Source organism: Capricornis sumatraensis, chromosome 16 (genome assembly GCF_032405125.1).
Source record: "Capricornis sumatraensis isolate serow.1 chromosome 16, serow.2, whole genome shotgun sequence".
NCBI lineage: Eukaryota > Metazoa > Chordata > Mammalia > Artiodactyla > Bovidae > Capricornis > Capricornis sumatraensis.
In genome coordinates this window covers 80,478,624-80,501,415 of record NC_091084.1, presented here as the reverse complement: position 1 = coordinate 80,501,415, position 22,792 = coordinate 80,478,624, and the positions used below count along the sequence as shown (strand labels likewise).

The window sequence follows — 22,792 nt, the reverse complement described above, 5'->3', positions numbered from 1 at the left end:
GGCAACCAACTCCAATATTCTCGCCTGGAAAATCCCATGGCCAGGAGCTTAGTGGGCTACGGTCTGTGGGGTGCCAAGAGTTGGATACGCTTGAGCGCCATTTGTATATTCTATGTTGTACCTAACGCGGCCTTGCTTACCCCGGGGCCTCAGCAAGTGTCTGTTGAGTGAATAAGACTACAGCCCCGGGGTTTCTTCCACTTCACCACAGCTGCCTTCTATAATTACCAGGCTTCTCGAGGAACCTGTAGCACTTTCAGACAGAAATCAATACGTTTCTTAAGGAGGGATTTAGAGAGTGGGCTGTATCCTTGGTTTTACCAACTCTGGGCTGCAGAATCTCAAGACTCTAGTCACGAGAAAAGGTTCGTGTGATCCAGAAATCCACGTATCAAAAATGATGGAGGGAGAGGGTCTGTACCAAAGCAAGGTAAACGTCTCTGAGGGTTTCCCTGGTGGCTCAGTGGTAAAGAATCTGCCTGCCAAAGCAGGAAATGGCAACCCACTCCAGTGTTCCTGCCTGGAGGATCCCACGGACAGAGGAGCCTGGCGGGCTCCGGTCTGTGGGGTCGAAAAGGAGTCACACACGACTTAGTGACTAAACAACAGAAACGTCTCTGATGAAGCGATGTAGGACGTCGAACAGATTCAAGCATCAGTGACCCGCTCCAGCTCGCCAAAGGTCTGGTGATAGTCCTCAAGTCTGTGCTGGTATTAAATTACTTTTGTTGAAAGATAAATAACAATTCTGGCTTGTTTCTTTTTGTCCCTTTCCAATATTCGGGATCTCAAGGTGAGGACTTAGTGGGTCCTCTTCTGTCCAGACGGATGTCTTCTGAGTGTTCCAAGTGGCTCTTGTCCCCTGAACTCTGATGTCTTTTGGAATGTCTCATTCTCACTTTATGGGCTTTTCCATTGATTTAACATTTGCTTTTAGGCTTCCCAGGTGGTGCTAGTGGTAAAAAACTTGCCTGCCAGTGAGTGGGTTTGATCCGTGGGTCGGGAAGTTCCCCTGGAGGCGGGCAAGGCCACCCACTCCAGTATTCTTGCCTGGAGAATTCAATTCCACAGAGGAGCCCAGGGGACTACAGTCCATGAGGTCAGAGAGAGTCGGACATGACTAAGCGACTTATCAAATCACTTTTCTTTCTTGTTTTTTTTTCCTTTACGTGTTTTCAGAGATGCTAGACTCAGTAATTGGATTTTTAATTTTAAAAATTGTATTTTTATTGAGTATAATTGCTTTACAGGGTCATGTTAGTTTCTGCTGTACAATGAAGTGAATCGGCTTTAGGTATACACATATCCCTTCCCTGGAGGACATCCCCGCCCCCAACCCCACCCATCTGGGTCCTCACAGAGCACCGAGGTGAACTCCCGGGCTATGCAGAGGGAGACGCTGCCTGTATTTCTGAGAAGGACTCAGCAGCTCCCTTTTCTTGCTCATCAAATGGTGATTGTGCAATGCACCCTACTCTGCCTCTGTGGTTCCTCTGTTTGCTGTGTTTTTTCTGAAAGCTAAGTATTATTGTGCTCTGATGAAGGGGGATAGGTTTTAAACTTCTTTGCGTGGAAGCAGTCACATACCACCTTGTGTCCGAATTGTAAATTACTTTTCAGCTGGGAAAAAAACCCCAAACATGTTGCCATTGTATGTTTCTCTAACAATCTTATTTGCAGTAATAGCTTGGATGTCAACACTCTTCGAGGCCACTGAGATGGGTCGTAAGCTTCTCTTCTTTATTTATTTCTGTTGTCCTTGTCAAACTCTTAAAATATTGTGCACTGGCATTTTCCAAAGCACAATGATACAAAGTGGTGTTATTCTTGGGAAAGTTAGAGACGAGAACTGAGGGATCCATCTGTGCCTCGCACTGGTCAATTTACTGGCATCTAGAATAATTATGCTCTTTTTTAAAATAATAAAAATAGCAGTTGCTAATTTTTGGTGGGCTTTTCTTAACTATGTCAGACACTATTCTAGCGTCATTAATAGGGCTTATATCATTGAGTCGCTACCCCACCGTGAGATATACGTATTATACAGAGGAGGGGATGGTTCCGGGCACTATTGAGTAACTCCTGTAGTTGGTTAGTCGTGGCGGTGGCCGGGCTTGAGCTTTGCTTGCTTAGACGCTGCACCGCGGGCCCTTACCCTTTCTGTATCTTGCTTCCGGATGCGGTGGTCACTCTGGGTCTCAGCATTGTGTCGCTGACATGTTTTCTCCCCAGTAAGGCTCTTCCTCCTGGACTGGTGTTTCAGGTCTCCGATACTGTGTGTCTCACTCACTGGCTCACTCGCTCAGCTGTACCCAACTCTTTGTGACTCTTTGGACTGAGCTTTCCAAGTGCCTCTGTCCATGGGACTTTTCAGGCGAGAATGCTGGAGCGGGTTGCCATTAACTCCTCCGGGGGATCTTCCTGACCCAGGGATGAACCCACGTCTCCTTCATTTTCTGCATCACAGGCAGATTCTTTACCGCTGAGCCTTCGAGGAAGCCCATTGTTGTATAACAAATAGTCCCAAACATAGAGGCTTAAAAAGTTACTTGTGTTAAAAGATAAACTGAGGCATATTAAAAATTCTGAGTGTATTTGAGCAAAAAATCCATTCGAATCAGGCAGTGCCACACTTCCTAACCAGAAGTGGTTAGGAGTACTCCACCCACTGAAACTAGGGCCAAGACTTCTGTAGAGAGGATGTGGAAAGAAAGCAGGGAAATTATTTGGTTGGTTAAAGCTTAAGCAGTTGCCATATTTGAGAAAACCTAGTTGGTTGTGATCGATGGTCCTTAGGTTTGGATTTCTTAACCTTGAGGCATTTCAGGGTTAAGTTCTGGTTTGCTGAGAGCGGCTACAAGGCATTGGAGCTGACTCAGTCTAATGCGTCAGCGCCTTGTCCCCAACATGGCTTCACTGGACAGTTGTCTTGCTGTGGATCAGACAGTTCACGGGAGCTCAGGGCTCCCAGGAGCGTGAAGGCAGAAGCTGCCAGACCCTCTTAAGGGTCTCGAACTGGCATCACTTCTGCTACCTTCCTTCGGCTAAATTACGTCACAGGACAGGCAGACTCCCTGTGGGGGTGGACCGCTCCAAGGTGTGGTTCACTGGGTCTCCTGTTCGGAGACAAGCTGTCACAGCTGGCCAACGTGAATTGTCTGGTATAGGACAGTGGTTAAGCGCACTGAGTCTGGAGGCCAGATGCGGATTAAAACCCTGGCTTTGTCCCGTTTCTTCTGTGTGATGTTAGATAAGTGACTTATACATCTCTCAGCGTCCAGTTCTTTCCCTGTGAGTGGCAAGCTAGTAGTTCAGCCCTTTCATGGATTGCAAGAATATCAAACCAGTCCATCCTAAAGGAAGTCAACCCTGATTGTTCACTGGAAGGACTGTGGCTGAAGCTGCAACATTTTGGCCACCGGATGTGAAGAGCTGACTCACTGGAGAGGACCCTGATGCTGGGAAAGGTTGAAGGCAAAAAGAGAAGTGGGTAGCAGAGGATGAGATGGTGGGATGGCATCGCCAACCCAGTGGACGTGAATCTGAGCCAACTCCAGGAGATAGTGGAGGACAGAGGAGCCCGGCGTGCTGCGGTCCATGGGGTTGCAGAGTCGGACACGACTTAGTGACTGATCAGGAACCGTAACATAGTTCACAGGTGTCGTCACTGATTGAGTATCACTCTGTGCAGGCCCTGTGCTAAGCACTGCACATATCCGACCTCTCACCCTCTCAGGGACCCTATGGAGTGGCTCCCATTATCTTTCAGATCAACAGGGAACTTCAGACACGAGGAGAGGATGTCACTTGCCCAAGTTCACCCGGCTGGTAAGTGACGGCGCTGGGATTTGATTCCAGGCTCCCGAGTCTCTGCTCTTCGTCACGCTCTGCGTTTCTCAAGAGTGGCTCCGTCTCCGTGAGACAGCGATGACACAGGCGGGTAAAGCGCTTGGTGTGGCGTGTGGTACAGCGTAAATGTACCGAGTTGGCAGTGGTTAGGAACGTCTGTGGAGGCGCATCACCCTGAGAGGCCCAGCTTCGTCATCATCGTCTTTCACTCCTTGGCTAACATGAGTACAAGCTGTCCGTTCCCATTAAAAATCACGTGGTTCTGTGCAGCATTCCCATTTCCAACGCATTTGGGCTCCTCTCCCGTGTAAGTCGTTTCCTGAATTTGGCGCTTTGTCTGCAGCAGGGGGCGTCTCAGGCTTTCCTTCTAGGGAACCATCCTGGGTCGACGCTCGGCCTCCAGCATGTTGCTGTGGATGAAAGTCTATCTGTCCCCTGAAGGTGCAGCTGATTATCTGGGCTCTGGTGCCTGAGGCTCCACGGCTCTGTTTAGGGCCCACTGGGATGCTCAGGGCGATACGGGGTATTTGAAAGTGTAGGTGTGTAATGTGCGTTCATATTTTTCTGCCCTTGTCTCTTGATTTTCAGATTTGAGCCATTTCCTGACATTGTGAATCTGTTTGTATATTTGCTTCCTTTCTCTCTTCTAACGTATGAACGGTTAGCTGTCTGCTGGGACTCTTTTTTTCTCTCACAGAATGAAGGCAGCCTTTCTGCTCCTTGGGTCTGGCTAAGCCTTGCTATAGGGCCTCCCAGGTGGCACTAGTGGTAAAGAACCCGCTGCTGATACAGAAGATTTACGCAAGAGATGCGGCTTCGATCCCTGGGTGGGAAAGATCCGATGGAGGAGGGCATGGCAACCCACTCCAGTATCCTTGCCCGGAGAATCCCATGGACAGAGGCGCCTGTGGGCTATGGCCCATAGGGTTGCAAAGAGTCGGACAGGACTGGAGTGACAGCAGGCACGCAACATGGTTATGGCTGCAAAGGAAAAGGGTCGTTCCCCCCTTCCTCTCTGGTTCTCTTTCGTTACATCTAACGCAGCAGCAGGTCCCACTGACCGTGCCTCCAGACCACAGCCTCAATTTGTCTCCGTACTCACCATCAACTCTGGTGCCTCTTTCAAACACCTTCTGTCTGAACTACACAGAAGCCCCCTCCCTGGGGTCCCAGCGTGCACGCTTCCCCACCTTTGGAACACTTTCCATGCAGCGTTTGACCTGGCCTTGAGAAATGTCGTCCAGCTATGCCATTCCTTTGCTCAGAACCCTGCAGTGGCCTCCCATGGCCCTTGCCTTTCGTGTGGACCCACCGGATCTGGGCGTCCCTCTTCAGCCTGCCCCTCCGGCCCTCTTCGGGCTGGGTGTTTTGTGCAGCACACCTCACCGTCTGAAACTATTTACTGCTTGTGGTTTGGTCTAACCTCCGTCTCCCGTCCCCACCAAGTCCCCCTCCTACAGAGAAAGCAAGTGACCAGGCAGCGACTTTACCTTCTCACCGTCACGTACCCAGCACTTGACATGTGCCTGTTACGTGGCATTTTGCAACTTCTTACGTGAGCTGTTTCCATAGCTTTGGCTTGTTTTTTTTGACTGCGCAGCATGGCACGTGGTGTCTCAGCTTCCTGACCAGGGGTCAAACCTGCGGCCCCTGCTGTGGAAGTGCGGAGTCCTAACCGCCGGGCCTAACCACCGGGACTAACCGCCAGGAAAGTCCCCATAGCTTTGGCCTTTCGTTACAGGGATAGGAATCTCTTTTGAATCCCGGCTCAGCTACAGAAGAAGAATCTTCCATTTTATATAAAAAAAATCAGCTACCTTAGATTTTCTAGAGCTCCTGGTGATGTTCTTCCAAATCGTTCCATGAGCGATGTGTGAAGCTGGGGAGAACACAATAATATTCTCCGTCTCATAAGCCTCTCACAGGGGTGTCTTTCTCTATCATCTCTGCCCTCCATGGTGAGTGGGTTGAGGGAATGACCCGTGACACAATACAGCCAGTATTTTCTCCTCAGATAGTCTCCTTTTTCTTTCTTTAATATTGTTTATTTTTTAACAGAAGGATAATTGCTTTGCAATGCTGTGTTGCTTTCTACCAAGCATCAGCATGAATCAGCCACACGTTGACCCATGTCCCCCCTCCCACCCCACTAGGCTGTTCCTGAGCCGGTTTTGAGTTCCCTGAGTCATACAGCTAATTCCCATTTGCTCCCAAATAGCCTCTTAATCACCATCCATGAGCAGTGACTCTTTCTCATCAATCTCTCTCATCCTTCTACTGGCGAGCCGGTCCCTGCGGCCGTGGTTTCCAGTGGAGATCATTCTGAAACCTGAATGCCGCGCACTAACTCTGTAGCTTGGGGCTCTGTGTCCCGTGTCTTTGCCTTTCATCACAGTGATCGTTTTCCACGAGGAGGTTCATTTCCTTCACAAAGCTCGTGTCGCATTACTGTTCAAGTGCTTCACACACTTTCCATCTCAGCCCCTATTGATCCTAATCTGTTTTTCTAATGATTTAATTAATTTCAGAGCAGTTTGAAAGCAGCAATGAAAAGGAACAGAGAAGAAATAAAAATAGTTGGAGCATTAAAACATTCGACTGTTTCTGGATCTACATCATAAGAGATAAAACCAGAAAGGGCCTTTAAAAGTTTTCGGTGAAGATAACTTAGCCAAGTGGAAACAAATACAGAAAACGAATGTGACTTCTCATCTATTGTTTCAGATAATTGCAAGGTTGCCGTTAAGAGAGGAGACACTTGGGAAAAGAAAGCAAGAAATAGGCTAGGCTTAAAAACGCTTTTGAGGAAAGAACTTTGTGTGTGTGCTGAAACAGGAAGCTTTGTGGAAGTGTAATCGAAAGTGGGGTCCAGCTGCTCAAGAGCCGATAAAGAGGCCAGGTTGGTGGGAAGGAAAGTTCGCTCTATTTTGGATGCCAGCAAACTGCGGGGAAGGGTGGACTCCCCTCCAAAGGCCGATCGCCCCCACTGACAATGAGGGGCAGGAACTTCTGTAGGCTGAGGGAGGGGCCGCATGCTGAAACAGCACAGTCAGCTCTGAGGGTCATCTTGAAACTGGTCATTGGCGGTCTGACAAGCGTCATCCTGGTTATTTTAAAAACTTTTATTTAGTTTTAGTTGGAGGATCTCTGCTTTACAGTACTGTGTTAGTTCCTGCCATGGATTCCTTTAGGGGTCGTTAAGCTTCAGTTCCAAGGTCAGTTTGTTTCCATTTCTTGAGGCCAGTTCTTGGAACTGTGGCAGCTCATGTCAAGCCTACAGCCTGGTCATCTTGCAGTTCGCTTCTCCACCTGGTGGGAGTTTCCGTATCTATGAGGCAGATCGTAGGACACGGCTCAGAGTGTTGTATATAGCCCTTGAGAAGGAGCTAGCGGGCCTTGACTATGCTTAACGACCGTGCGGTTTTTATTTGGCCTCCTTTGACAGTGTCCCTTTGTCTCTGCGTTTTTCTCACTTCGCTGATTAAACCTATTCTTTGGCTACAGATTTCCACGGACCAAAGGCAGGCAGAGTACATGGCAGGGGCTCGGTGTGTGTGTCGCGGGGAAGGACTGTTCAGTTCAGTTCAGTTCAGTCGCTCAGTCGTGTCCGACCCTTTGCGACCCCATGAACCGCAGCACGCCAGCCCTTCCTGTCTATCACCAACTCCCGGAGTTTACCCAAACCCACGTCCATCGAGTCTGTGATGCCATCCAGCCATCTCATCCTCTGTCATCCCCTTCTCCTCCTGCCTTCAATCTTTCCCAGCATCAGGGTCTTTTCCAATGAGTCAGCTCTTAGCATCAGGTGGCCAAAGTACTGCAGTTTCAGCTTCAGCATCAGTCCTTCCAGTGAACACCCAGGACTGATCTCCTTTAGGATTGAATGGCTGGGACTGTAGGATCCTGCTCTTTTCAGAAGCATATAGAACAAAAGTCTGTCAGCTTTTTCAGGAAGGTGAATTACTAAGAAACCGTGAACCTGGACTTAAAAAGCTGTTGAATATTGAGACCTAAAGCAAGTTTCAGGCCAGCATCCTTGCACCAGCAGGAGGCAGAAGATGGCAACCCCTAAAGCGTGCAGGCTCCCCAAAATCCACTTTAGGCACGGCCAGGATAGGAAAGGGAGCCCCTCCAAGAGGGAAGGGTCAGAGGCTGCAGAGAGCAACCCAGAGAGGAGTTCCAACCAGAAAGTAGAATCGAGGTTGCATGAAGGAGCGTGACCTGAGGCCCTCGTAACGCTCTCCCCTCGGGAGTCCAGACCTGGTGTGGGCCACGATTGCTGTGTGTTTGTATTTTCACCCTTTCTTGTCAAAGGCTTCCCTGGTGGCTCGGATGGTAAAGCATCCGCCTGCAGTGCAGGAGACCCGGGTTCGCTTCCTGGGTCGGGAAGGTCCCCAAATAGAGAATGTCTGTCCTCTCTAGCGTCCTTGCCTGGAGAATCCCACGGACAGGCTACAGTTCATGGCGTAGGAAAACGTCAGACACGGCTGAGGGAACTTCTTTGCAAGCAAGGGATTTGTTTGCTGTCGCTCTGTTCCTGGGCCACGACTGTGTACTGGGCGTGTGTGGTGAGTAGAGGGTGCCGAGTTTCCTTTTTAGCTCGTACGTCACTGGACCACAAGGAGCCCACTCAGAGCATACTGCATCACGAGCGTATTTTTTTTCCCTCTTTTTTTGGCTGTGCCCCGGAGTTTGCGGCATCTCAGTCCCTGGCCCCAGCCGGGGATTGAACCTAGGCCAAGGCAGTGAAAGCCTGGAATCCTAACCACTGGGCCAGCAGGGAACTCGCATGCCACTGGCCATCTTGAGCTTTGGGCTGGACAGGTAAGCGTGAAGGGAAGACTGAAGCCGGTATTTGCTGATCGGTGGGGCAGGTGGTGTTAGAGACTGGTGCTGTTTACCAAACTGCTTCTTTGGCTTTATGACTATTTATGCAGTGAATAGTAGTCCCTCGAAGTTAAATGGAGCCAAGGCACTGCGTTCTGCCCGCCGGCAAACAGGACTTGAATTTACGGACGGTGCCTACAGTTTTGCCCCCACAACCCTTGAGGCCTCCACACTGCAGAGAAGTCAGTGGAGGGCTCTTTGGCCTCAAGGTCCTTGAACAACCACGTGGAGCAGAGCCTTTGACATGCGTTGGTGTGTGACGTGAGCAGGATATAAGCCTTTACGATGTGAGAGAGCCCAGCAAACACATACCGAGGTTTTGGGATCACCTGTGATCACAATGAGCCTACCTTGACCAATGAAGTAATCTAATTTGTGCAGAATGAAACATACAGGATACGCATTGGTTTCACCGCCTTCCAATTTTTTTTTGCACCGAGTATTTACAGAGGGTCTTTGTAACTAAAAGCTGACTTCTGAGTGAGAGTGGATTTTCTCAATGCCGTGTATTGTTCTTGTCCCCTGAAGTCAGGGAGTGCCCAGGTATGAACATTATTGAGGGTCTAAACTAAACCGAGAACTGCTACCTACTCACTGTGTAATCTGTCTGGGCCTCAGTTTCCTCATCAGGAAATGGGTATAATGAAGACCTGTCTCGGGTTGTGGTGAGAATTAAGCCCATTAATTCAGGTGTTGTGCTCAGCACAGGATCTGGTCATATATCATGCTCAATAAATGTTTAATCACTACCAGCATCATCATAAATTGCAAGGCGCTAGGGATAGAGAGCACTGAGTGAGACAGACAAGGTCTGGCCTTCTGAGATATCAGCTCATTTCATGGCCCTGAGTTTTGATCTTGCACTTGTTCAATACAGTGTCTTTTAAGTCCTTTTTTTTTGGCCATGCCACATGGCTTGTGGTATCTTAGCTCCCCAGTCAGGGATCGAACCTGCACTCCCCGCATTGGAAGCGCAGAGTCTTAACCACGGAACTGCCAGGGAAGTTCTTCAGTCCTTACTTTAAGAGAAAGACATTGCCCTTCTCCAGAAGACTCCTGGAAACACTGGTTGGGGCCGCGTCTGTTCTTTCCATCTGAGTGCTGAGTCAGTGCCTTCCCTTCAGTGGCTTCATGCTGCGCGTGGAATGTGTGTCTGTACTCTGGGGCAACTGGGGTGGGAGGACCAGAGGGAGATTAGGACGTGCATTGGTGGAAAGAACCACTTCTGGCTTAGAGCCACTTCCTCCCTAGAGCACCGGGACAGCCACGGCTGCCTTCGTGCCGATAGAAGTCGATTTTGCTCCTTCTTTTCCTGTCTCTGTTCCCAAGGTTCACTGTCCAACCATCTCATTCCTAATGATGTGTAGGCAAGACTTGCAAGAAGCAGTAGGTTTAAAAATCTCTCTTTTTTAAAATTTTTAATGATTTATTTTGGCTGTGCTGGGTCTTTGTTGTGGCATGTGAGTTTAGTTGCCCTGAGGCATCTGGGATCTTAGTTCCTGGACCAGGGATTGAACCTGTGTCTCCTGCATGACAAGGCAGATTCTTAACCATTGGACCAAGTGGAAGTGTTAGTTGCTCAGTCATGTCTGACTCTTTGCGACCCCATGGACTGTAGCCCATAGGGCTCCTCTGTTCATGGGATTCTTCAGGCAAGAATACTGAAGTGGGTTGCCATTCCCTTCTCCAGGAGATCTTCCTGACCCAGGGATCGAACCCAGGTCTCCTGCATTGCAGGCAGATTCTTTACCGTCTGAGCCACCAAGGAAGTCCCCAACCCCTTCCTTAAAAAAAAAAAAATACATTAACCTATGAGAACAGGGATTGAAACTGTACCAGTGAGGGCCTCATCCACCCGCTATGCTGTGTGTGTAGATGCCTGGTTTACTCGTGCATCTGAGCTGGCATCATCATGTCCACGTGGCCGGCATGGACCATCTCCCAAGCACACCCTCCTTAGTGATGCTAACTAGACAGGCGCACCCACTTGCCTTGGCATGCTTTGCAGATGACCCAAGCTGCAAACACCAACACATATAAGACATATGCTCTCTTCTTTGTATAATTCCAGGCACCAAAATATGCCTACACGTAGTGGGTGTGGGCATACAGACGCAAGTGTATTCTTTTCTGCCTGGGAGAAATATGCTTCTGTGAGGTTCCATCTACTCCCACACGGAACCTCCGTGGCTGGCACCTCTCCTAATTATTCCATCCACTCCCTCCCCATGGACCCTTGGTGTGTGTATTTTGGCACATTCGCTCGATTCCTCCTCCTTTTTCTCTCCCCCTTTCCCTGCCTGCCTCCCTCCCCCTTCCTCCTCTCCACGACTCTTTAGAAAATTTGTTAAACTATACACTCTTTATTATTAATGTACGTGTATGAAAAATTCTTCCCAGTTACAAAAGTGCATGGTTATAAAATCATCTCCATACAAAGGTTGGCATCGTCCCACTCCCCGCCCCGCCCTAACCCCCCTGCCCCCAGACCATAGCCCTCCGCCGTGGAGAGAGCTCCCTGGGTCCAGAACTCTCCAGCCAGTGTGCTGCGGCAAACTTGCGGGTGCTCGGCAAGCGACCTTGCAGCCTGCCTCCTCCCCTCCCCTGCTGCCTCCTTCTGGAGCTGGGGAGAGCAGATGAGCTTCTCCAGCTGCGGGAAGATGTTCTTTGGAGGAATGGACAAGCATGTCTCCCGGTACCCTTTCAGAGAAGCAAAGACATCTCTAGGGAAAACGGGGCCCAAGGTCTCCCCGATGGAGAAGCAGCTGTCCTGGTCTGTTCACATTCCATACACCAAGTTGCTCAAAAGGAGCCGGTAAACTATAGCAACGTGCGCTGTGCTCAGTCACTCAGTCGTTTGCGACCCCCTGGGCTGCAGCTCACCAGGCTCCTCTGTCTATGGGATTTCTCAGGCAAGGAGACTGGAGTGGGTTGCCATTTCACTCTCCAGGGGATCTTCCCCACCCAGGGATCAAACCTGTGTCTCCTGCATCGGCAGGCGGATTCTTTACCACTGAGCCCCCTGGGAAGCCCCTAGCAGCCTAGGGGACCTTCATCGACAAGAGTTTCCTGGGAATCCCTGTGGGGATGGAGATACAGATGAGGGTTTTTCATCGGGTGTGCACAGAAGTGGTGTCTTTTCTAAAGAACAATTTTCTTGGCCCGGACCTTGACCGTCGTAGCCCTGTTGGGTAGCTAAGCTTTGGCATGCCCTTATCTTCTGTGATAAGGACAGCTCTCTGAGGGGCAGGGAGCCAGGCAGGATGTCAGTAGCCTGCCTCAGTTACATGCTCATCTCTCCTGTGTTTTCTGAGCGGCTATTCCTACCCCTAGCCTGAAGGGATTCCATCTTACTGTATGTAGTAAGCTGCACAGTAAACAGGCTGCTGAGTAGACCACGTCAGAGAACTGAACTCAGGCTCCAGAGAGATGGGAGCCGTATCAGGAGACACCAGCAACCACGGAACCCCACGAACAGACACACGGACTCAGAGATACCCCAAGGCTCACACGTTAACCAGCCTGGACAAAACCAAGTGAGGCCTTGGGGGAGCCACATCGTGGGTCCTTGGGCAGCAGGGCTGTGGGAACGATGCCAACCAGGGCGGCTAGATAATTTCCAGAAGCTTCCTCTAGAGGCTGGCTTTGAGAGCCTGTTCAAGACGATGGTGGTGAGGGGCAAGGGAGAAGCAGGGAATTCCACGGCCATAGGGAAGGTAACTGCATTTTACATTGCGATTTATTAACTGGGGACCTTTTAGTAGCTGGAGAAGCATCTATTCTTTAAAAGCCTGTATCCTATTCAGAAAGGTTTGCCGTCAGTGGGGACTAAAGAGTATTATTAGAGAGAACATTTGATCTCAAGGGTTGGCTTGTTTGGTCTAGTCCTACGCAAAAAAAAAAAAAATCCTGTCTTAAAATATGTTAACTATATTTCAGCAAACCAGAGTCTCTAAGACATTTTGATAGATGTATATGGTGCCCCTCTGTGGGAGGTTTAACCGTGGTAGGACTGTTACTTCTAACAGTTCTTCCCCAAACACTCTTTTTGTTGTTGGCTGGACTCGCAGAGAGCGACCTTGGTCTGCCGGCCCCTGGACACAGTGGAAGAGGGTGGGGGCGGTCCTGCTCCCATAGTCAAGGAGCAGAGCTCTGGCCTAGATGTCGTACGTGAGACACAGAAGAGACAAGGGTCAGGCACCCCAGTTCCAGCGTAGTGTCGGGCACTCTTGGTTGACGAGCTCAGCCAAGCAGGAGTCGGGGAAGACTCCTTGGAAGACGCTGTCATTCTCCTCCATTTGCACCCTGCCAGGAGGATGGGCGAGGCGAGTTTACTGGAGCCGAGGGCACGGAAGAAAAGTCCCCGATTTAATCTCGTCTCTGCCCATCTTGCCAGCTTATGGGACTGGGTCCTAGAGGGGACCCCTATCCTGCAGAGGGGACTGCTTCCTGTTGCCTCTGTATCGCTTGCAACACAGACAGAAAGGCGTAGGCAGGATGGGGGAACACAGCTTTCTCTCCCGTTTCCCAGAGGTCTTGTCTTCTGCACGACTGCCACCACGGCCGCCAGCTCTGATGTGTTGTTGACACTTTGCAAGTCAGGTGTCTTCTATGATTTGACCTGATGCGAGTACCTCTAACCTGCAGGATGTCACTGCCCTTATTTAGCCCATCGACCAGGGACCTTGACGGCTGGCAGTGCCGAGCCCCCTCAGGCCCTTTCTTCCTCAAGCATTCAGGAAAGCCCTGGAAAGCGGACCGAGATGGAGTTGAGTTGCCACCCTGCCATGCAGACAAGTCATACCTGCTCTGGAGTCTATTTTTCCACCTATAAAATAGGTGCAAGGATGTTTGTGGTTTGCCTCCCACCCAGGGTCGTGAAAAGTCAAGGAGAATGATACCAAAGCTCTTCACAAACTGTCCCGCGCTGAACAAATATGGGAAAGCTCATGATCACGACGATGAGACCGACCACGAAGAGACAGACGACGAGGAAGATGAGTTGCGAACTGTGCTTTGCACGTGATCCCTTGATTTTTGACTGACCGGTTAGACAGGGCGCCCTGAGTGGAGCTGCCTAGCCCCTTCCTTCTAGAGGAACCTGGGGTAAGAGACTCAACCCGCTCCAACTGAATCTTCTGTAAAATGGGAATCATAACACTCACTAGGCAGTGTTGCTGGGAGAATTGTAATCAATGTGTTAACAGACTTACAAATGCCCCAGGAGAGTGCCGGGTCCTTTCTGGGAGCTTCATCCAATCGGAATTTGAACTTAGAGAAGGTTAGAGGACATTGTGATGGAGTTTTATTGGGGTTTTATTTTGCTTGTTAAGTAGCATATGAGTTAACCTGTCTGAACCTTGGTTTCTTCATCTGTAAAATGGGCACGATGATGCTTACCTCAGCAGACTGTTGTGTGCGTGAATGGGAATTGTCTTTGGAGAGAGCCCTTCACTGTGCCTGACTCTGGCAGGTGCTGGGCAGTGAGCAGCTCTCTCATCCTCTTGCTGAAATGGGCCTGTGGCTTCGAAGGAGGATCGAACCCTCCTGCGGTCACGACTGTGGCGGCCGTCTCCATCAGGCCCCGGGGTCACGCTGCAGGGCTGCACTGTCCTGGAGGGACCCCTCGGTGTGGGAACAGGGAGAGTCACAGGTGAAGAGTCCTAGGGCGCCAGGATTCCTGCCCCCCTCTTCAGGCAGCAGGTCGGGGGGAGGGGGGCTGCAGGGGGTCACTGCCTGGACCTGCTCGTCTGCGGGTGACAGCTGGGCACGGGTGACAGCTGGCCATGTAGGATGGGGCAAGGGCGGTCAGCGGGAGGGGGTCTCACCTGGTGGCCAAGAGCGTCGGGGGGAACGTTCTGGCCCCGTCCTGCTCCCGCTCTGTCTGATCGCTGTCACTGTCCACACGCCACGCGTGTCGTCGGCCGGCGTCTGCCCTCCTCTGTCTACGGACAAAGCAGATGTTCCTTCTGATGAGGCACTTCACACATCGCCTCCGTTCTTGTAATGCCCTCGGATTTTCTTGACAGTAGACGACCTGTCCTCCGGGCCTCCATCACTCGGTGTGCTGCCCAAACGCCTTGAAGGGAAGTTTCGGCTTCTCGCTCCTCTGTTGGAGGTCAGGGCTTGGGGGCCAGGGTGGTGGTCCGATCCAGCTGGCAGCTCCTGTTCCTAGCACAGTGCCTGGCTCCCCCGAGACGTTCACACAAAGATGGCTTCGTGACCCTGCCTGAGCCGCGACGGAGGTGACCAGGAGCCGCAGCGGGTGGCTGGGGAAGGTGTCGGGCGGCCAGCCAGCTGTGGCGGGGGGTGGTGTGGAGCGGTGGTGGGCGGCGTGGAGGGCCGCCGGGCGCCCGCGTCAGATCTCCTCCTCTTCGCTGGCCTTGCTCCAGCGGTGGCAGCAGTTGGCAGTGATGCCCAGGAGGAAGTTGGTGGCCACGGATGCGATGGAGACCCCGAAACCCACAAAGGCGATGAAGAGGTAATCGTCCAGGGCCAGGGCCAGGTGGCAGGCCTTGAAGCTCTCCTCCGTGAGTGAGAAGAGGGGGGCGCCCTCGACTTCCGGGGGCCCTCGGCACTCAGCCAGCTGAGAGTCTGCAACACAGAGACGGGGGCGGGGCGGGGGTTGAGGTCCTGGAAGGGAAGGCGGGAGGGGAGAGCCCCCGACCCTGTCCAGGCGGAGCTGGGATTTTACTGAGTTACTTCTGCTGCCTCAAGTTTCACTGACCTTCTTTAGCGCCCTCAATAACCCTCAGGGCAAGGATTTTTGGACCTACTGAATATCTCTATAGAGGTGGCGATGACTGCTTGGAGACGTTAGTAATTTGCCTCCAGTCCAGTAGTCCCTGCTAGAGGCAGATCTGAGGCTTTGCGGGGATTTCAACATTATCCGCCTCTCACAATAACCTCCCAACCGGTCTCCAGGCTTCCGCCCTTCAACCATCTCCACGCTGAGATGGTCCCTTTAAACGTGAAGCCCTACCTAGAGACTGTCAACCCGAGGGAAGTCTAAGTTAAACAGAGAAAGAGAAATATTATATGACATCGCAGAACCTTAAAAATGAAAAAACAGCTTACAAATGAACTTACAAAACAGAAACAGACTCACAGACTTAGAGAATGAATTGACGGTGGCCCTGGGGGTGCACGGGGTGGGGAGGGATAGTTAGAGAGCTTGAGAAAGTGTCAGTCGCTCAGTCGTGTCCGACTCTTTGCAACCCCATGGACTGCAGCCCACCAGGTTTCTCTGCCCATGAGATTTTCACCCAGGCAAGAAAAGAGGCGTGGAGAAACCGTTCCCTTCTCCAGGGGGATCTTCCCAGCCCAGGGATGGAACCCGGGTCTCCTAACATGCGCAATATTGTACATCAAGTATACGTCAATATAAAGGAAAGAAAAACACGAGTGAAGCCTGCCAGGTCACTGTCTGCTTGAAACCCTCCCCGGCTTCTTTCCACAAGGACCTGCCCCGTCCCTTCTCCTCTCCTCCTGGTTTGCTCTGCTCCATCCAAGTTCACTTCTGCCTTCACCCGAGCTCGTCCCCTTTCAGCATGAGGAGGCTTTGCATTCGTCCCCTCGTCCCCTCGGGAGGGGGTTCTTCCTGCCCTGATCTCTGCATAGCTCTGTCCCTCACTTCTCTGGGACTTTGCTCAAATATCAGCTTATCCGTGAGGGCTTCCTTGATGATTCTATATAAAGTAGCAACCCCGCTTCACCTTCCTCTGAGCATCCTCTATCTTAGCTGCTCTGCTTATTAGTTTTATTTTTTCCAATGTACGAAGCCTGTATGTGGGTCAGGAAGCAACAGTTAGAACTGGACATGGAACAACAGACTGGTTCCAAATAGGAAAAGGAGTATGTCAAGGCTGTATATTGTCACCCTGCTTAATTAACTTATATGCAGAGTACATCATGAGAAACACTGGGCTGGAAGAAGCACAAGCTGGAATCAAAATTGCCGGGAGAAATATCAATAACCTCAGATATGCAGATGACACCACCCTTATGGCAGAAAGTGAAGAGGAACTAAAAACCCTCTTGATGAAAGTGAAAGAAGAGAGTGAAAAAGTTGGCTTAAAGCTCAAGATTCAGAAAACGAAGATCATGGCATCCGGTCCCATCACTTCATGGGAAATAGATGGGGAAACAGTGGAAATGGTGTCAGACTTTATTTCTGGGAGCTCCAAAATCACTGTATATGGTGATTGCAGCCATGAAATTAAAAGACGCTTACTCCTTGGAAGAAAAGTTATGACCAACCTAGATAGCATATTCAAAAGCAGAGACGTTACTTTGCCGACTAAGGTCCGTCTAGTCAAGGCTATGCTTTTTCCAGTGGTCATGTATGGGTGTGAGAGTTGGACCGTGAAGAAAGCTGAGCGCTCCTGCGCTCATCAAAAGAATTGATGCTTTTGAACTGAGGTGTTGGAGAAGACTCTTGAGAGTCCCTTGGACTGCAAGGAGATCCAACCAGTCCATTCTGAAGGAGATCAGCCCTGGGATTTCTTTGGAAGGAATGATGCTAAAGCTGAAGCTCCAGTACTTTGGCCACCTCATGCGAAGAGTTGACTCACTGGAAAAGACTCTGATGCTGGGAGGGATTGGGGGCAGGAGAAGAAGGGGACGACAGAGGATGAGATGGCTGGATGGCATCACGGACTCGATGGATGTGAGTCTGAGTGAACTCCAGGAGATGGTGATGGACAGGGAGGCCTGGCGTGCTGTGATTCATGGGGTCACAAAGAGTCGAACATGACTGAGTGACTGAACTGAACTGAACTGAACTGATCACCATCGCCCAGTTTGTTACGTTTGCTGCCTTTGAATGTAAGGACTACTCCCTGTAGTACCCGTAGCATTAGAGCAGGAGCCTGTCCATGTGAATGCGCAAGCAACCTTTGTTCATTGAATCTGAGAATGAATGACTCTGTGCAGTCCAAAGCCGGGTGTCTTTTTATGACCCCACGTGACTCTTCCAGATACACAAGAATTGAGTAGGGTTGAGTATGAAATTACCAGCCTGGATTCAAATCCCCTCTTTCTCTCTCCTTGGGCTTCCTTGATGGTTCCATCCCTGGGTCGGGAAGATCCCCTGGAGAAGGAAATGGCAACCCACTCCAGTCTTCTTGCCTGGAGAATCCCATGGACAGAGGAGCCTGGAAGGCTATAGTCCCTGGGGTCGTAAAAGAGTCAGACACGACTTAGTGACTGAGCAACAACATCCATCACGCATTTGCATGTGGTTGTGAGTGGTTCCACATTACTCTGCCTCGGAAGGGAGAGTGGCAGGTGGGTAGCAGTTTTGCCTTGAAGCCACGTATTCCTTGCTCAGGGGATAGATACCAATCAAACGCTCACCCGGGCAAGTCTTTTTGCCTTTCTGGCTCTTATGAAGAGGGGTGATATGTAAGAAGTGGATCACTGAAGCTCAATGTCTAAGAGAGTCAATGCGAAGGAGCTTTTAAAGCTATTTGGTACATAAATGCTGTGTATTCATTCTGCAGTTTTTGAAGGAAAAGAATAAAATGCTGGACTGAAATCGACTCCCTTGAGAAGTGGATGGGCATGATTCGGAGAAATGGATTCTTAGAAACGGAAAGTCAGGTTCAGAAGAAGGATGAACCTCCCCCCAGCCCCAGGGCTCATGCGCCCCTGTAGGCTGTGTGCACAGTAGCCCAGACCCCGCGGAGGACAGGATGGTGCCTGGGGGTTGACCATCAAGACATCATCCTCTTGGAACCGGAAGATGCTGAACCCCAAAGTCTCTTGCAGGCATGAGTGGGGTGGTGGCGGTCCATCGTGAGGCTGGGGGGTGTGGGAACCCTGAGGGCGATTGGCAGAGCCCTCAAGAGGGCAGCACAGGAGCCTGCGGGCTGACAAAGCCCTCTGGTTAATTCAGGGACCAGCCTGGAACCTGATTTATATCCCAAGGGGGTCCTACAGCCCGGTGTGTGGGGATTTGTCCGAAATGGAGGGACAGTAATAGGAATCCCATCAAGAAAAGGGGAGGAGGAAGCAGAAAAACACCGAGCGAAGAGGACCACCTCGGCCTCCCTACACTAGCAAGTTCTTTGCCCCCAAAGATTATCCTAGAGATACCGGAAAAGCGTGTTCCGCCGAACACGGAGGGGGCGTTTCTGGCTGCGGCCCGCGGCCAGCCACGTGGCCTCCCTGGAGCGCGGTTCCCCGTTGGTACAGACACGAGGCTTCCTCGACGGAACCTGGGACCCCTCTCCCGCTCGCTGGGGCCCTGCGCTTTCCCGAAAGGCAGCGGAGACCTCGGGGCCCCCAGGACACAGGGAGCCCCTCCGTGAGGAGGAACCCAGCAGGACCTTTCTGTCCTTAGTGCGCGCGCGCGCGAGAGGAAGGAGGCGCAGCCTGCAGAGGCTGGGTTAGGAGGGGGCGGCTCCAGGCCGCCGGCCGCCTCCCCCCGCCATCACCCCGCCCCGGCCCCCAGCTGGTCCCAGAGGACTTCCTCCCGCAGCTCCTCGGGAGCACGAGAACCCGGACCACAGCCCTCCCCCCACCCAAACTAGTTCGATCCTGGGCCCCCCACCCGGTCCTCCTCCCCGCCCCCACCTCATTCAGCCTCGCTCTTTCCGAACACGCTCCGCGCGCAGTTTCTGGGAGAGCCCCTAGGGGCGCCCCACCAACCCCGGGCTGGGGCTGCCATTCTGCTAGTGACAGGGATAGGGTGGTATCAGGGCTCCAGCAGCCGACCGGTGCGGTTTAGGCTCCTGCAGGCCCCGGTCCACTCCCCATAGTGGCTGGCTCGGAAACTGCCGCGGAACAGGGTCTCGTCTCAGACCTGAGCCCTCCACCCCAAGCCCAGACCTCGCAGAATTCGCAGAGGCCCTTCGGCCGGCCCGGAACTCAAGCCCCGACCCCTCCTGTTAGCCTAGAACCTGCCTCATCAGGATAGACGGCCAGACGGCCAGGGTTTGAATCCTGACTCCACCCTTAACAGCTGTGGGACCTTGGGCAAGTTTCCGAACCTCTCTGAGCCTTGGTTCCTTTGTGTGTGTGTCTCATCAGGGTTCTTGTGAGGATGTGATGAGCTGGGTATGAGGTGTTAGTTGCTCAGTCGTGTCTGACTCTTTGCAGCCCCATGGATGGTAGCCCACCAGGCTCCCTCTGTCTATAGGATTCTCCAGGCCAGAATACGGGAGTGGGTAACTATTCCCTTCTCCAGGGGCTCTTCCTGACCCAGGGATCGAACTTGAGTCTCCAGCACTGCAGGCGGATTCTTTACCGTCTGAGCCACCAGGGGATGAGTTAAAACATAATATACTTAGAATAGGGCCTGGCGGATAGTAAGTACTAAAATACATAGGGTGAGCCACTTCTGTTTCTTCTAGTAGCCGGCATACTTAGAGAGCAGTCTGGTAGAGTAGCAGAGCTTTGCAATCACATAAACCTGGGTTTTCTCCACGGCTCTGCCACTTTTCACAAAAGCGTCTCTGGCCAAGTCTTTTCATTGTTCTAAATCTCAGTTTCTTCACCTGTAAAATGGGGCTAACAAGAGTGGGGTCCCAGGAGGTAACACCCTCCCAGTGTGGGGATCATGGTGGATGCTCCATCAACACTGTCAGTTACTAATGAGCTGCTCTGACTTTCTGTCTGTCTGTCACCGTAGGTCATCAGTACCACGGGGGTGGGTGACGGCGAGGTCTGTTTTACTAAACAGGGTCCCCGGCACCGGGCACGCACAGCAGAGACTTGGGCATCCTCGACAGTGCGGAGGAGGCCAGCCCAGGTCCTGATCCTCCCTAGGCGGGGTCTCCAGCCCCTCCCTCTCCCGCGGAGCCTTTGCTCTCCGTGGGCAGCTCCCCGCCCCCGCACCACCCCCCACCCCCCCACCGCCGCCTTACCTGCGGTGCAACGCTGGATGCGGTTCCGCAGCCACTTGAGCAGGGGCTCCATGGTGCAGCCGCACACCCAGGGGTTGCCGCCGATCTGCAGGGTCACCAGCCCGGGCAGGCCTTCGAGGGCCTCGAGGCTGAGGAAGGCCAGGCCCCCGAAGCTGAGGTCGAGGTCCCGCAGCTGCGCCAGGCCCTGGAAGGCGCGCGGGTGCACCCGGCGCAGCCCTGGGTTGTGGCTGAGGTCGATGCGCAGAAGGCCATGCGCGGCCTGGAACATGCCGGCGGGCACGTGGCTGAGGTTGTTGTAGCTCAGGTCCAGGTGTGCCAGGCGCTTGGCGTGGAGGAAGAGGCCCGCGGGCAGCTCCACCAGGGAGTTGTTGCGTAGGCTGAGCACACGGAGCTCCCGGTAGCACGTCAGGTAGCCGGGCGGCACGGCGGCGATGCGGTTGTGCGCCAGGCTGAGGTTGCGCGTGTCCACGGGCAGCTCCGGGGGCACGGAGAAGAGCCGCTGGCCGCTGCAGTCCACCGCCTGGTTATGGCACGTGCAGAGCACCGGGCAGCTGGCGCCGCCATCCGAGGGCATCACCCCGGCCGCCACAAGGAGGGGCACCAGCAGCAGGGCGGGCCATGGAGGCCTAGGCCAGGGCCGGTGGGCCAAGGCATCGCCCATCTTCGGCTGTGGGCAGCAGTGGTGCTGAGCGGGGCCCATCGGGACTGGGGCTCTGGCGGTGGAATCAAGAGTCAGCAGCTCAGAAGGGCAGCTGCTCCCTCGGGCGCCGGAGCCCTGGGAAGTGGGGCTCGGGGGCACTGGGGGTCATGGCTAAGCCTCTCCCAGGGGCCTCTGGGCACCGGAGGGCTCCCTGGGTGAGCGCCACTGGAGGTCCCCTTTGGAGACTAAGGGGGGCTCGCCAACCAGCGGAGGTCCCCCTGGGTTGGAACAGATGGTCAGAGCTCGAGAAAGGGAGGACACAGGGATGTGGAGGGACCAGCTGCCTGCGCCTCGGGGAAGGGCCCCTGGCGGCCTTTGGGGTCCTTCTCGCCCATGACTGTTGGGTGCCCCCCGCCGTGGACCGTGTCTGAGAGCTGGGAGGGGCGTGGGGGACAACAGGGGTGCCTCCCTGGGGGCCTGACAGGTCCCGGGACGCCGAAGCCCAGTCCCAGGTCTGGGCCGACGACGCGGCCAGGGCTGCTGCTGTGTCTCCTGCCCTGGGGTCTCAGAGGCCGTTTCTCCCAGGGGCCCAGGGGGCTCGAGTCTGGGAGGGTCGCGGGGTGGCCGTCTTGGGGAGGGATCGCGGGGCGAAGGGGGTCTCCAGGGGCCTCTGCCGCCTCAGTCCGCGGGCTCAGTGTCTCCCGAGGACCCTGGAGAGGGGAGGACCCAGGCGAGCCGGGCTGTGGGCTGCTGTGGCGGGAGGAGCCCCGCGTCCGGAGGCGCAGGACTAGCGGGGCTCAGGCGGCGGTCCCGGACGGTCCCGGCGGGCACGGCGTTCAGCGGGCGGGGACAGACGCCCCTCTGCCGACAAGGAAGGCACTCAGGGGGCCGGCCGTGCCCCCCGGTTCCCCGTCCTCTGTCCCGGCTTCCCGCTGCCTCCCACCCCCGTCTCCTTGTTCTCTGCGTCCCGCCTCTGCGCGGTGGGCACCTCGCCCCACCGTCACACCGGGGTCGCCCGCTGCCTTCCCACCGGGCCTGCGGCCCTCCCGCGGCCCCCTCCCCGCCCAGGGCCCTGGGCTGCGCGCCTGCGTTTGCTGCGTCTCCTGGCCCCGCCCCCATCAGCCGCAAACGTCCCACCTTTGAACAACTCTCTAAGAAAAATGCACACACTCTCTGGCTTGTTTGCACCCCCTTTCCACACTCAGCACTCACATCTCTCTCTCTCTCACACACACACACAGACACACGCAGACACACACAGACACACAGACACATACACAGACACACACAGACACACAGATACAAACACACGCAGACACACGCAGACACACGCAGACACAGACACACACACAGACACACAGACACACAAACACACACAGGCACACAGACACACACACAGACACACAGAAACACACACACACACACTGACACACAGTCACACACATACACTGACACAGACACACACTCATACACAGACAACACACACAAACACACAGTCACACTCACACATACACAGACACACATACACAGACAACACACACAAACA

At 53.2% G+C, this 22,792-nt stretch overlaps 1 protein-coding gene across 1 annotated transcript; it reads right to left on the bottom strand.

The window, feature by feature from the left end:
- Nucleotides 1-14,762: 14,762 nt before the first annotated feature.
- Nucleotides 14,763-21,306, bottom strand: LRRC55 (leucine rich repeat containing 55). Its single transcript, XM_068989278.1, has 2 exons — nucleotides 20,607-21,306; nucleotides 14,763-15,330 (listed from the first exon to the last, which is right to left on the bottom strand). The coding sequence occupies exons 1-2, from the start codon at nucleotides 21,304-21,306 to the stop codon at nucleotides 15,095-15,097; spliced, it is 936 nt and encodes a 311-aa protein (XP_068845379.1). The 3' UTR covers nucleotides 14,763-15,094.
- Between the last annotated feature and the right edge of the window lie 1,486 nt (nucleotides 21,307-22,792).